The following is a 14664-nucleotide window of genomic DNA, read 5'->3' as shown; positions in this document are numbered from 1 at the left end:
TTGTCGCTTGTGATTTTGCGACGCTCGGCCTCGACACTCTAGGCTCGATATCCGACGTCTGTATTCGTAAAACTCTGCCGACTCATTAAGTCCTTTCGGATTAATTCGTTGTCTCAGATCGGTGATTCGATTGGGTTCGACCCGAAGGTTTTAGTTAAGATTAAGCTGTTATAGGAATTGTACCTTGATATTACTGATCGGAAGCGGCCTCCGCCTAGGCATTTCGATCACTTGATCTTACTTAAGAATTAACTCTGTAACAATTCTAAACCCTCTATCAGAATAATATACTTGTTGGAAGGACACTATTCCTTTCATTTTACAATCTGGAATGTAGTCAAGCTATCTAATCCAGTTGATATTTCATCCATGAAGAGTGTTTTCTTCAACCCAAAAATGAGTTCTCCTGCATTAGGTGAGATAGCATCAAAAGATTGCGAAGAAGTGCATATGTCATTAGAATAAAAAAAAAGTTGACAACTAGTAGTCAGTTGAATGAAAGAATAGACAACCTGAAGTAACTCTCTTTCTTTGACCACCCGAAACCCCTCGATTCATGTCATCACCAACTACTGTATCAACACATATATTAAGGGCGAGAACTTTGTGAAGGTAATCTTTTGAAATGTTGTGCGTTTTTCCAGCAACTGATAACACCTAGAGTACATGTCATCAAATAATTACACTATTCGTAAATTGCTGAGTTTACTCTCTACGTAAGAGGCAGAGAACAAGGTCATTTCTAAAACACAACCTTCATATACGCATCTATTTCTAGGTTTGGATGTATATTTGTTTCTTTCTCTAATCAAATAAGTTCCTCCATATATCTTGCAAATCACATAACCGGACTTAATACTTAAAATTGCGAGAAAAAAAGATAACCGACTCAAAACTTCAAACATATACTTGTTACGGTGTTCTTTGTTTAATATCGTCAAGGAAGAGTAATGTGTTCAATGTTGGCGGTGTGATGTTTGATCTCATTAATTTCATAGTTGATGCTTCTTTTTTCCTTGCATATTACACTCAAGGATGTTACGTATGAGTTTTATTGGATTGATTTTAAGCACCACATTCTCAACCCGAGCTTACCCTTCAAAAGTCCTCTTGACTTTACTTGTAATTTGGTCCTTCTACCGGTGGAGGGTAAGATTTTGTGCAAGTCTTGACGAAGGTCATCAAATCAAAGTGAGGTATGAGCTAATATGGTTGAACATCCTTGGGGAAGGTTCAAGCTTGAGGAGAGGAAGCGGTAAGATTGGTTGGTTATTGAAGGGTGCTACAATTTATTGTTTCATTCATGTCATTGATTTGTGACACATATCTTGAGTCTTGAAATAAAAGGATTTTGGTTTTCAATACATTATTCTAGGACACTAAGAACTAGGGGTAAGCAAAGACCCAGGGTACCCGGTACCAGACCCAGAACCATTTAGGACCCAGCGAGTCCAGATCCGGAACCAGTTCTAAAATTTTTCGAACCCTGTTGAAATCGATTCCAATTCTGGGCCCTGGAAATTCAAACCGGTACCCATCGGGTACCTAGTTATTTAATATGTTCTAATTTTTTTTTGTAAAACAACCTCTCTCTTTCTCTCTCCTTCTTTTCCTCTTCTTGCCCTCATCAGTATTCACTAATCATTATCACCGATTCACCGCCTCTCTCTTTCTCTTTCTACTCTTCCTCTTCCCCCACTATGGTCTTCATTAAAATCGCCGCCTCTCGTTGCTCTTGATACCAGCAACCGACATTGTCACCTAGCATCCAGTAATCCACCGTCCACTTCCGTTCTCTCCCCGACGCTAGTAAGTCCTACTTCTCTTAATTCTTATTTTTTGTAAGTACAAATTGTTTCACATCTATCGTTGTTTCAGATCTACTAGATGAATGGTTGTCAGTTGGACCACAAGCCGTTTGCCCATCTTTTATCGCCTCCTCGCCGCTAAGTACTCCACCCATGTTCTTTTTGAATGTATTCTATAAAGGGTGCAGAGGACAGTGGTTGAATGGTTGGGGTATCGGGGTGGGGCTTGGGGTGTAGGGTTAAGGTCACAAATAGTGGGGAAGCGAAGGAGGAGGGGTGAGGGTTTCTTGGAAGGTTGAAGGTAGTGGTGTGGGTTGGGGTGAGCGGGGGTAGATTCAGGGTGCTCGGTTGGGTTTCGGGTTGTTTTGGGGTGGGTGGGATGAAGATTGAAGATTCGGGTACCCGGTCTTGGAACCGGTTCCAATCGATTAAGACGGGTTTTGAAATTCCTGGACCCGCTTCAACCGGTTTCGGAACCGGGTCCAAGATTTGGATACCCGGTACAACCGATTCTAAGACTGGGTCCTGTGAAGTTAACCGGGTACCCAGTTCTGCTCACCCTTACTAAGAAAACAAACCACTGCAAGTAAAACAAATTAAAACACTATATAGATTGCAACTACATGTTACAATTTTATGAACTTGATTTGTATTGTTAGACCATGTTACATTCAACATAACTACCTTTAATCACCCCTGTATGCACTAATTTAAAGTTGCAGACTTTACCTGAAAAGGATTCGCTTGCACCTTGAGCATCTAGTAGTAAAATCAAAAGTCCCCAATTATGAAAATCCCCAAAAATGAAAAATTAAACTCACAACGATTTATATATGATTACAACTGCACAATTGTAGACAACTAAACTTACGTACTCATAGCGTTATATTTTACATCGAAACTGCCAAGGGTACAGAGTTAGGAATATTTTAAATTGATGTAAAGTCTCTTTTTTTGAACATCTGTAAAGACAACATCAGCCTTATGATATCAACCCAACTCTTTTTTTTTATATATATTTATTTTATAGGGAAGTTCTACGTGGTGGCCTCAAGAATTAAACTTTTCCAACTCTCTTAAGTGGCACCAAGGTTTAGAAAAATTAACCATAGTGTCCTTTTATAGGTTTATGGCTAACTTGTTTAGTTAAAATGGTTAACCTATGATTTTTTTTATTAAAAAACTATTTAAATTATATTTTAAAATAATAAAATTAAAAAAAATGTAAAAAAAGAAACTCCCAAAATTCTCAGCCACCCCACAAACCATAACCTTGCCGGAATCCGACCAGGTACAAACTCCCGACCACTGAAACTACTTTCCAGCCAATCCCAGACGTCCAAAACCAATTCCCAGCCAACTTCCAACCACCGAAACCACATCCCATCCAACCCTTGACCACCGAAACTACCTCCCATCCGACCCCCGACCACCGAAACCACTAAAATTGGTCGACCTTCCACAACCCCACCTGACCTTGTCCCGACCCCCAAAATCGCTACCCCGATCCCCAAAACAACTACGAAGTCCAAACCACCGCCACCCCCACTGCAAAACCCTAAATTCGACTAGGTCATATGGGGTTGTGGAAGGCCCACTAGCCAGTTTTGGTGGTTTCGGTGGTCAGGGGTTGGATGGGAGGTGTTTCGGTGGTCGGGAGTTGGTGGCTGGCCGAATTCTGGCAAAGTTAGGGTTTGTGCGGTGGTTGGGAATTTTTTGGAATTTTTTTGTTTTTTTTTAATTTTATTATTTTATAATGTACTTCCTCCGTTCTATTTATATTGCAACAATGGACTTTTTGCAGTATTCATCACTCTTGTTTTACCATATAATATGATTTATAAATTAAGAAAAATATAGTCATGTAGGATCATATTGGATTTGTCTCATAAAATACTTTCACAATATCAATTTTTTATAATTTTTACTCTTACACAATTATAGATATTTAGCATATAAAATGTGCTTTGGGATGCATAATTTTATCCTTGTTGCAATATTAATAGAACGAAGGAAGTAATTTAAATAATTTTTTAAGAAAAAAAAAATGAAAGGTTAACCATTTTAACTAAAAAAGTTCTCCATAAACCTAAAAAACGGCACTATGGTTAATTTTTCTAAACCTTGGTGCCATTTAAGAGAGTTGGAAAAATGTTCATCTTCTACGTAGAAAAGTTGAATTCATGAAGCCACCACGTAGAATTTCCCCATTTTATACAGTAAATCACTATTTCAATATCTGCCATTTAGAATAGAATTGATCGTCAAAATTTCTTAACCCCTAATAATCTTTCATAATGTCACTTATTACATTTATTAGTTCAATATTCCACCTTAGAAGAAAAATGAGTAACCAACATTTAAATTGAAATTAGCATATAAGTTCTTGCCTAAAAGAAGGCATCAATTGATAATGTTATGCGTTACGAATTTTCAAGCAAGCAATCAACACGACAATTAAATTTTAAGAGTTTGTTTCACTACCTTAATTTTCTTTCCTCCATGGAGTCGACACCCGACTTCTTCCTTTTCTAATTCAATGGAAACTATATCCCTAACCAAAGAAAACAAAATATAAGGGAAAAGTGAAACCTAGAAAATACTAGATAGTTAATATGGAACAAAAATCGCAGAATTTCAATATCTTCATGCCTATTAATAAAGATGATTTCACTAACTACAATTGAAACCCTCATCTGAAATTTGAATGAAAATCCTACTCCAAATAAACCTAGAAATAGTTGCAAGACTGTATCCAAGACCTAATTATTCAATATCTAGATGTCTATTTATACCAATTACACTTAATGCCAAATCTCAAGAATAACTTATCTGTTGGCACTCTTAGGTTTTGATGATGACTACACTTTATAAAAACAAATGTATATTTAGAGATTGTTTGCAGGTCGATATCTGGTTGTGATTAAGATCATTGATAGAGCCTATGACTTTGTCTATGAACGTGTACTTGACAAAAGAAACCAAAGAAGTTAGATAAGGTATATCGCTTAGGATGTCAAATGTAGACAGGAGGTCTACTGTTCCCAAGTTTGATGATCTAACGTTACTGAAAAATGGAAACAGTGCATTGTTCCCAGACTGGAGTCTGGAGAAGATTCGTCTGCTGGAAATTCTGATTAAGTTATTTTTTGATTTTTTAGTTGATGTATTAGTTAAAATTAATTTGTTGCATTATTTAATTATTAAGTTAATTGGAAAAATATTTTATAACCACCTAAAATACAACCGTGTGATTTTTCAAATATGGAATATTTTTATCCTTTTAAAAAGGCTTTTGTTTTGGATCTAAATTTAGTAAGTAACAAATTTAGCTAATATTAGTAAAAGGGAACCGTAGCCACTAGTGGAAAAAACCTCATTTGCTGCGGTTTTTTAGCCATAATATGCTGCAGTTTTGGCCTCAAACAATAGTGATAGCAACAGATGGCCTATTTTAAATACTGCAGTTATAAACCCCAGCAGAAAAAGGCACCAAATGCTGCGGGCAACAAGAAAACCGCAGCATATAGTAGAACACTATATGCTGCCGACCACCAAAATTCCGCAGCATATAGTGTTAAACTATATGCTGCGGTTTTTTGGTGGCCTGCAGCATATAGTTTAATTTTTTTTTCTTTTTTCGTTTAATACTAAAAATAATCCAATAAAATGTACAATGTAATAAACAATGATTAATCCAATAATCCAATGATAATTACAAATAATCACCAAAAATCTCTTTGTAATAATAAACTCTCGATCGTATATATAATATTATAATATGTACGTACATATATACATTAAAGTCCTAAAAAATCTAAACTAATTACAATTTACCAAGGACAAAAAATTGCGAGATACGTGGCAATCTTGTCTTTTAATTCTCGTATTTCTACATTTCTCAAAGAGCGTGTTTCCCTTGGAATGTCATATAAAACCTATAATATAATATAAAATTAAAAGATTTAAAAACATTAGCTTTTACTAATAATATATATATATATATATATATATATATATATATATATATATATATATATATATATATATATATATATATATATATATATATATATATATATATATATATATATATATATATATATATATATATACATTATAATTTAAGAACGTACCAAATATTTACAGCATCTATATTTACGACTGCAACCTCTTTCACGGATTTTAAAATATCGTCCATGAACTTCAGAGTGTAGTACCCGCAATCAATGGAATTAGATGGTTGTCGAAAGCACTAAGAGAAAAATAGATGTTAGTGCCAAAAAAGCTTAAAAACACATAAAATATCAAATTAACACGTAATTTCTAGCATATGACTATGATTTTAAATGCTAACCACTTCAACACAATAATCTGTACCAAATAGTATTGTGTGCCATGTTTCGTACAAAACAAACCAAGTTTGACTTACTTTATGCGCGAAAGTGCCAAAAAAGCTTAAAAACGTATAAAATTGCAACTTAACACGTAATTTCTACCGTATGACTATGATTTTCAATGCTAACCACTTCAACACAATAATCTGTACCAAATAGTATTGTGTGCCATGTTTCGTGCAAAACAAACCAAGTTTGAGTTACTTTATGCGCGAAAGTGCCAAAAAAGCTTAAAAACGTATAAAATTGCAACTTAACACGTAATTTCTAGCATACGACTATGATTTTCAATTCTAACCACTTCAAAAAAATAATATAAACCAAATAGTGTTGTGTGCCAAGTTTCTTGCAAAACAAACCAAGTTTGAGCTACTTTATGCACGAAAGTGCCAAAAAAGCTTAAAAACGCATAAAATCGCAACTTAACACGTAATTTCTAGCATATGAATATGATTTACAATTCTAAAAAATTTAACACAATAATATATACCAAATAGTGTTGTGTGCCAAGTTTCATGTAAACAAATTAAGTTTGAGGTACTTTATGCGCGGAAGTGCAAAAAACACTTAAAATCCAATAAAATCATAACTTAACACGTAATTTCTAGCATATGACTATGATTTTAAATTCTAACCACTTCAACACAATAATATATACCAAATAGTGTTGTGTGCCAAGTTTCGTGCAAAACAAACCATGTTTGAGCTATTTTATGAGCGAAAGTGCCAAAAAAAGGTTAAAAACGCATAAAATCGGAACTTAACACGTAATTTCTAGCATATGACTATGATTTTCAATTTTTAACACTTCAACACAATAATATTTACCAAATAGTGTTGCGTGCCAAGTTTCGTGCAAAACAAACCAAGTTTGAGCTACTTTATGCGCGAAAGTGCCAAAAAAGCTTAGAAACGCATAAAATCGCAACTTAACACGTAATTTTTAGCATATGAATATGATTTAAAATTCTAAAAACTTTAACACAATAATATATACCAAATAGTGTTTTGTGCCAAGTTTCATGCAAACAAACCAAGTTTGAGCTACTTTTTGAGCGAAAGTGCAAAAAACACTTAAAAACCCATAAAATCTTAACTTAACACGTAATTTCTAGCATATGACTATGATTTTCATTTCTAACAACTTCAACACAATAATATATACCAAATAGTGTTGTGTGCCAAGTTTTGTGCAAAACAAACCAAGTTTATGCTACTTACGCGCGAAAGTGCCAAAAAAGCTTAAAAACGCATAAAATTGGAACTTAACACTTAATTTCTAGCATATGACTATAATTTTCAATTTTAAACGCTTCAACACAATAATATATACCAAATAGTGTTGCGTGCCAAGGTTCGTGCAAAACGGACCACGTTTGAGCTACTTTATGCACAAAAGTGCCAAAAACGCTTAAAAACCCTTAAAATCACAACTTGACACGTAATTTCTAACATATGATTAGTTAATCATATATATATATATATATATATATATATATATATATATATATATATATATATATATATATATATATATATATATATATATATATATAACATATAATTAAATCAAATTTATAAAATAGTTAATTTTACGTACGCATTCAACAACGCTTTGTATTTTGTGTTGTGAGGCGGGCTTTATGGTTTTTGTAATAAGCCGAAGACAAGCACAGTGTTCGTGAAAGGACAAATCACCAAAAGTATCCAATGCAAACTGCAAACGCAAAGTTAAAATCAACAAATTAGAGATTATGTGAACTTAAAAATCAAAAGATAACTTCAATTTCAAAAATAATACTTATTTTTCCACTTATGGAGCCAGAATGAACGTGTGTTTAGATGCAAGGGAATTAGTCAAAGCAGTCTCAATGTATGCTTTGACGTCATCTGGATCATTTACACTTTTAGTACCCAAAATCGACTCAGGACAAAACCATCCAATTTTTATTGGAGGTTCGCAAGAATTTTAGCTCCTCGTAAGCCGCACTGAGTCACGAATAAGAAAATTTTGTCAGTAATTTAGTTATTAAAACAATTAAACAATAATGCCTAACTTGTAAGATAATGAACATCACCTCATGTAGACATGGATAAGAGCTACGTTCAACATATCTCCTCTCAAAAATTGCCCAATGTCACTAGGACCAATATTTACAAATGGGCTCTCTACAAAGCAGAATTGTTCCTTCTGCAGGTTTACAATGATTGGGTCCTCCTCACTTATGCAAGTTGCACCAGTGTGTAGCCATTTGCAATCTTAAGAGAGATCTTTTAGCTCTGCATCAGTCAAAATTGGAGTGCTTGGCATCGACTTTGACCCAGTCGACACCTTTGCTGTGGAACCGATCTCTCTCCTAGATTCCTTTGGACTCTTTTGCTATTTCAATTTATACAACGAAATTAGTGTAAGCATGCAATTAAAAAAATCAAAATAAATAAGGTACAAATGATTATTACCATGTTAGTGAATTGGTACCTAGGGCGTCTGATAGTTTCTCAAGGCTCCATTCTAGTATTAGAACAGGGAGTGAGAAATCTTCAAACCCCTTTAGAATAATTTCCACGGTCACACTGATGTGGCCACTTGTAACAGGCATTGAATGCACTATTTGGCCCTCTTTGGTTGGCTGGGCCACACCATATGCAACCTCAGTTAGTCGCCATAAATAGCAACACTTAATTGAGGCAGCAAAAGAGAACAAGGAGTCGCCTCCTAAAAATTGTTAAGTTTAGTATAATAAGCATCATAATAAAATATTAAAATGCGTTGCAATTTAAATTAATAAGTGCTTATATATTTAAAAACTATGTACTTATACCACTGGCTCCGGAGTTGGCTCCGGATTTTGAGCAACGGAGTACATGGTCTCCGGTGTGGGGTTTTCCCCTTTAGGGGTAGTAATGGGCTGGGGTGCTACGGGGGTGATGGGCTCGGGTGTTGGCTCGACCTATGCATTAGGATCCCCATGTTGACTTTGCTGATCCTCGATAATCAGGTTTGCCAGGCCAACAACAGGTGCTCCCATCTTCTGCAACATGAGTGCCAGTTTGGTGAGAACGTCCTTCGTAATTTCTGCTCGGAGGGTTGCTACTTCATTAGGTGGCATGCCTGTGCACATGCGTGCCTTCGCATGGTGTTGCATCGCAGAATGCGTGGCTGGGTGCTAGGCAGGTGCGCATGATGCGAGGCATGTGCGTGTGGGAGAGGTGCAGCGGGGATGCGTGTGGTGCGTGGATTGTTGGGGCCAGCGCCTGCACGATGTGTTAGCAGCGCTAGGCGCTAGCACAAAGCACCAACACCAGCACAGCTCAACACCAGCACGCACAGGCTAGCTAGGATGTTTGGCAGCAAGGCAGTGCTAACTGGAAGCCAACCATCCCTCCTTGACCTGGTTTTGTGCTTGCTTGTAGGGACCGATCAAGGGCCTTAGGGAACAAGGCAAATGGTCCCCCCCCCCCCCCCATTCCACCTAGCCTTGGCCATGACTCATTAGCATGTGATTCTGCCACTTGTCGCAATGGGATTAAGTTGATTATTTATTTAATTTGGAATTAAATAAATTGTTGATTTTACTAACTCTCCCACATTGATGGGAGATTGGAAATCAAGGGTGCTCTTCCCTATAAATACCAAGGGCATGGGCATTGGAAAGATACAACCTTGAGTGGCATTAAAAAGGCGACTCTTGTAATTAGAGTAAACCTTTGATTCGTAAAACTCATAGTTTTGTTTGTCCGGGTCTTGACTAACCTTCAAGACATGGGATGCTCGGGTCGGGTCGAGGGTACGATTCGTCGGAGATCTTGTAGTTTTGGGATTTTGAAGTAGAAGCTCTTCGGGAGCGAAGCACGCAACAAAGCTATAATTTTTGTTTTTAGTCTTGCTTAATTATGTTTATTATGCTTGTTTATTGCATTAATTAAGGCGCGGGTCTTGGGGGGCTTCCTTCCGCGTAGTGTCGGGTCATTATGAAACCCTACAGCGGTATCGGAGCCACGGTTCTTTTGATTTTTGCAATTACTTATTAATGAAGGCGTTTTAAAAGATTTTATTTTTCTAGTTCATGTTCTTCTAATTAGATTAGAAGCTCATTTTAATTAATTTTAAAACTCGGTTTTATTCTCAATTTGGCTGTCAAACCCAGATTTTGGCTCAAAAATAGTGATTTTTCGGTGGATTCGACATTCTGGAAAAGATTCAATTCTCTTTGAGGGCTATCGAGAAGACAAATTCGAACCAGATACCCATTTTTTTTGTGGTTTTTCGTTTTTCAACGAAAATTTTAATTATTTTTAAACCTTGATTAATGCATATTTGGATCACTAATCTACTGTTTTTAAAAATATCCTTAAGCATAATAGTGGAGTTTTTTTATTAGTGCTTAAGTTGATATACCTTTTTTCACATTAACTTGTTTTTTCACAAGTTTTGCAAATAAATTGCAATAAAATGAGAAAGCTTATTGTGAACTTGTAATTTTATGTTCCTAAAATGTTAAAGTTCTAATCTTTAAAGGTTTAAATGATTGGAAGCCTAACCCTAAATTTCATATTGAACAAAGTTTGGATTTTTTATGTTTGGTTGATTAAAATCCATCAAGTTCAAATACTTGTGAGTAAAATTTGATTAATCTTCATCTTTGAAGATGTAATCTTGGTATTTTACACAAGTATACAAGTTGGAAAATTTTATCATTAGATGATTAGTTTATTTTTCCAACTCCCATTTGTCAAATGCATTATTAATTTTCAATATTATTTTAAGCATAAAGAAAGACCTAATTTTGTTCAAAAATAACTTTTTTTTTATAATTTGGGGTTGTGCACCAATAAAATTAAATTTATTTAGTTGGACTTATTTTTAATTTCCCTTAAATTGATTCTAAAATGTAATTTAGAATTATTCATGTCACACAAAACATAATTAAAATTCCGAGGAAATGCACGCAAATTGATGCAAAACTACAAGCGTCACCAAGGCCAACCGAGCTGCCCAGTAGCTCGCATGTAGGCTGCGTATGGGAAGGCGCTGTGTGTGCCTGTGTGGCAGGGAAGGCACTGTGCGCAGCAGCATAGGATTGGCTGTCTATCTGTGTGGAGTACGCGCATGCTGGCTAGCATCAAGAGGTGCCAGCCTAGCAGGCTAGATGCTCGCAGGCACCAGCGTGCTAGCAAGCATGCACAGCATGCTAGTAGGCAGCTGGCGCTAGCAGCAAAGCATGCTACGCACAGCGTACCTCGCCTATGCACCACGACACCAGGCCATGGGCTGCTTAGCAGCCATGCTGCGCACCCTCAAAGGGTTATGTTGTGACATTTTTGCTTAAAACTTGGGCTATGATTTTTTGCATTATCTTGTATTTAAAACATTTTCGGTATATATTTTAACGAGGTTAAAAAACCTTGATTCTCGGTTTGGCAAAATTTTGACAAATTTTTGGTTATTCCAACGTAAGTGTGGATGCGGATTTTAGTGGGAGCTTTGTTGATTGCTTGAGCATTTTGCATTTAGAAATAATGGATTAAACAACTTTGACTAGTTTTAATTAGGCGCATCAATCGGATTAACCACCTAAGTTAGTTACTAGTTTTGTGTGTTTAATTATCTATGTCGTAAAATTGCATGGGCCATTCACAAATAGTGAATGTGTGAATGAAAGATTGTTTTCAAAACAGGTTATTGAAAATGGCAACTAGTGGGGCCCGACTAGGATTGAAAATACAGATTGCGTTCCGTTATGTATTTTTGTAAATCTAAATACGGTCTGCAAGCCGTTAAGTATTTTTGTACTATTAGATTAGTCTTAGTCGTTCTAGCTAATTATTTTATTTTGACCAAGATGACTCAAGACGGCGTTTCAATGAAGACGAGCCAAGATGAAGACCCATGGAAATTGAAGATTTCAAGGGGTCATGCTAGTTGCCAAATGCATCTATTTTTATGCTTTATATTTTGTTACTATATATGATTGCTAGATGCATGTATAGGATTTCTATATGTTGCAACGATTGGTTAAGTTCACTTAAATCAACCAATATAGAAACCCTAGGTCCCTTAATAATATTGAGCTAAAATTTGTCGTTCCAAGAACAACACTTACCGAACTAATGCGCGTACATGATGGACTACACGAAAGCGAGACATCGCTACTTCCCTAGGAACGTAAGGTATACTAGGATACAAGTTGTCTTGGTTAAGCTCAACGATATCAGTAAGGAGTCCTTAGATGTCGTGGCAAAAGAGATAAAATGTCAAGGATGCATTAGATGCGACATTTTATCAAACCGCGTGTAGCTTAGAGCTATTAGAAATTGGATTGTTTACCTTAAGATATTTAATGATTAAGACAAGCCAAAGCATGCTTAACCATTTCTTGATCTTTGGGATCTCGGAATCATTTTATTCTCGCCTAAAAGGGACTATTTTATAAAGGCATGGATAAAATGCTCAATAAGTTTAAAATATGCATGAACGCCTTTAAATTTCAACTTATTGAATTATGAATGGTTTTTCACTTCAAATTCTTTCAATTGTAGAACCATGTCTGCATGTAACTCAAACAACAACCAATTCTCTTTACGCTCAATTCTCGACAAGGAGAAGTTGAGCGGGCCAAACTTTCTTGATTGGCAAACAAATTTGCGCATTGTACTAATGCAAGAGCAAAAGGAATATGTCCTTGATGAGGAAATGCCCGACGCTCCCAATGAGGAGGTCACTCAGGCTATTCTTAACCGATGGCAAAGTGCCAATCGGGATGTCAAATGCATCATGTTGGCCACTATGTCTCCGGACCTTCAAAAGACTTTCTTTGAAAAGGAGACGGCTTTTGAGATCATTTCTGAACTTCAGAATATGTTTCAAGAGCAGGCCCGAACTGAAAGGTTTAAAAACCACAGGCAGATCCTTGAGAGCAAGCTCAAGAAAGGAGAGCTAGTCAGCCCGCATGTCCTCAAAATGATTGGATTGTTTGAGAACATGGAAAGGCTTGATGCTACGTATTCAACCGATATGGAAATCGACATCATTCTCCACTCACTTCACAAAGGCTATGATCAGTTCAAAATGAACTATAATATGCATAGTATGGAGAAAACCCTCACCGAGCTTCATGGTATGTTGAAGCAAGCCGAGCAAACCCTCAAGGATGAGGGCAAGCATGACATGCTCATGGTGAGGAAGGGAAGTCCATTCAAACGTTCGGGGAAAAAGAAGAGCTTTAAAGGGAAAAAGAAGAAGTTCCCGTCTAAGTCAAACTCAGCCAACGGCAGCAAGGACAAAAAGGTAACCTCTTCTAAATCTGATTCCGAATGTTGACGTCGGAAACGGGACTGCCTCAAATTCAAGGAAGATAAGAAGAACGACAACTTTTCTTCTTCATCAGGTATTTTCGTTATAGACTTAAACTTTTCTAGGACAACATCGTGGGTATTAGATACCGGATAAATAGGAGGCTAGAGAAGGGAGAGGTCGAACTTCGGGTCGGCAATGGAGCAAGGATGTTTGCCGTCTCCGTTGGAGCTCTCAGTTTGTCTTTGCCCTCAGGGCTTATTCTAGAACTTGAAAACTGCTATCATGTTCCAAGAGTGACCAAAAACATTATTTCAATATCGGCGTTGGACGCCAAAGGATTCAAATGTCGAATCAAAAACAATAGTTGTATTATTTATTTTGATAATGTTTTATATGGTAAGGCACATTCAGAAAATGGTCTTTATGTGCATTCTCTAGACAAAAAGGTTTATAACATCGATAATACTGCCAAAAGGGCTAAGACCATTGAGTCAAATCAAACCTACTTGTGGCATTGTCGTCTTATCCATATTAACATCAAACGCATCAAGAAACTTTTTCAAGAAGGTGTTCTTGACTCATTTGACTTAGAGTCGTTTGAAAATTGCAAAGGATGTCTATTAGGCAAGATGATAAAACAACCAATCTCCAAGTTGGGAGAAAGGGCAAGTGACTTATTAGGTCTAATACACACGGATGTATGTGGACAATTGAGTACACCTGCAAGACAAGGTTACCGATATTTCATCACCTTCACCGACGATTTTAGTAGATATGGCTATATCTACTTAATGTCGAATAAATCTGAATCCTTTGAGAAATTCAAAGAATTTGAGTAAGCAGTTGAAAATCAACTTGGCAAGAAAATTAAAGTGCTTCGATCGGATCGAGGTGGCGAATATTTGAGCCATGAATTCGACAATCACTTGAAAGAAAATGGTATTCTTTCAGAGTTGACGCCTCCCCGAACTCCTCGATGAAACGGAGTGTCCGAACGGAGAAATCGAAGCTTGCTAGACATGGTTCGATCGATGATGGGTCTTAGTGAACTTCCTATCTCTTTTTGGGGACATGCGCTACAAACCGCGGCACTAACACTGAATTGCGCTCCGTCAAAAGCTGTTGAAAAGACTCCATATGAATTATGGACTAAGAAACCTCC

The 14664-nt window shown here is 36.5% G+C and overlaps 1 protein-coding gene across 1 annotated transcript; it reads left to right on the top strand.

Annotated features, from left to right (window-relative positions):
• The first annotated feature begins 12326 nt into the window (after positions 1-12326).
• LOC130824980 (uncharacterized) lies at positions 12327-14341 on the top strand. Its single transcript, XM_057690005.1, has 3 exons — positions 12327-12499; positions 12746-13493; positions 13625-14341. Exons 1-3 carry the CDS (start codon positions 12327-12329, stop codon positions 14339-14341), a joined length of 1638 nt encoding a protein of 545 aa, XP_057545988.1.
• Positions 14342-14664: the final 323 nt, after the last annotated feature.

Source organism: Amaranthus tricolor, chromosome 10, assembly GCF_026212465.1.
Source record: "Amaranthus tricolor cultivar Red isolate AtriRed21 chromosome 10, ASM2621246v1, whole genome shotgun sequence".
NCBI lineage: Eukaryota > Viridiplantae > Streptophyta > Magnoliopsida > Caryophyllales > Amaranthaceae > Amaranthus > Amaranthus tricolor.
This window is presented reverse-complemented; position numbering and strand designations above follow the sequence as displayed.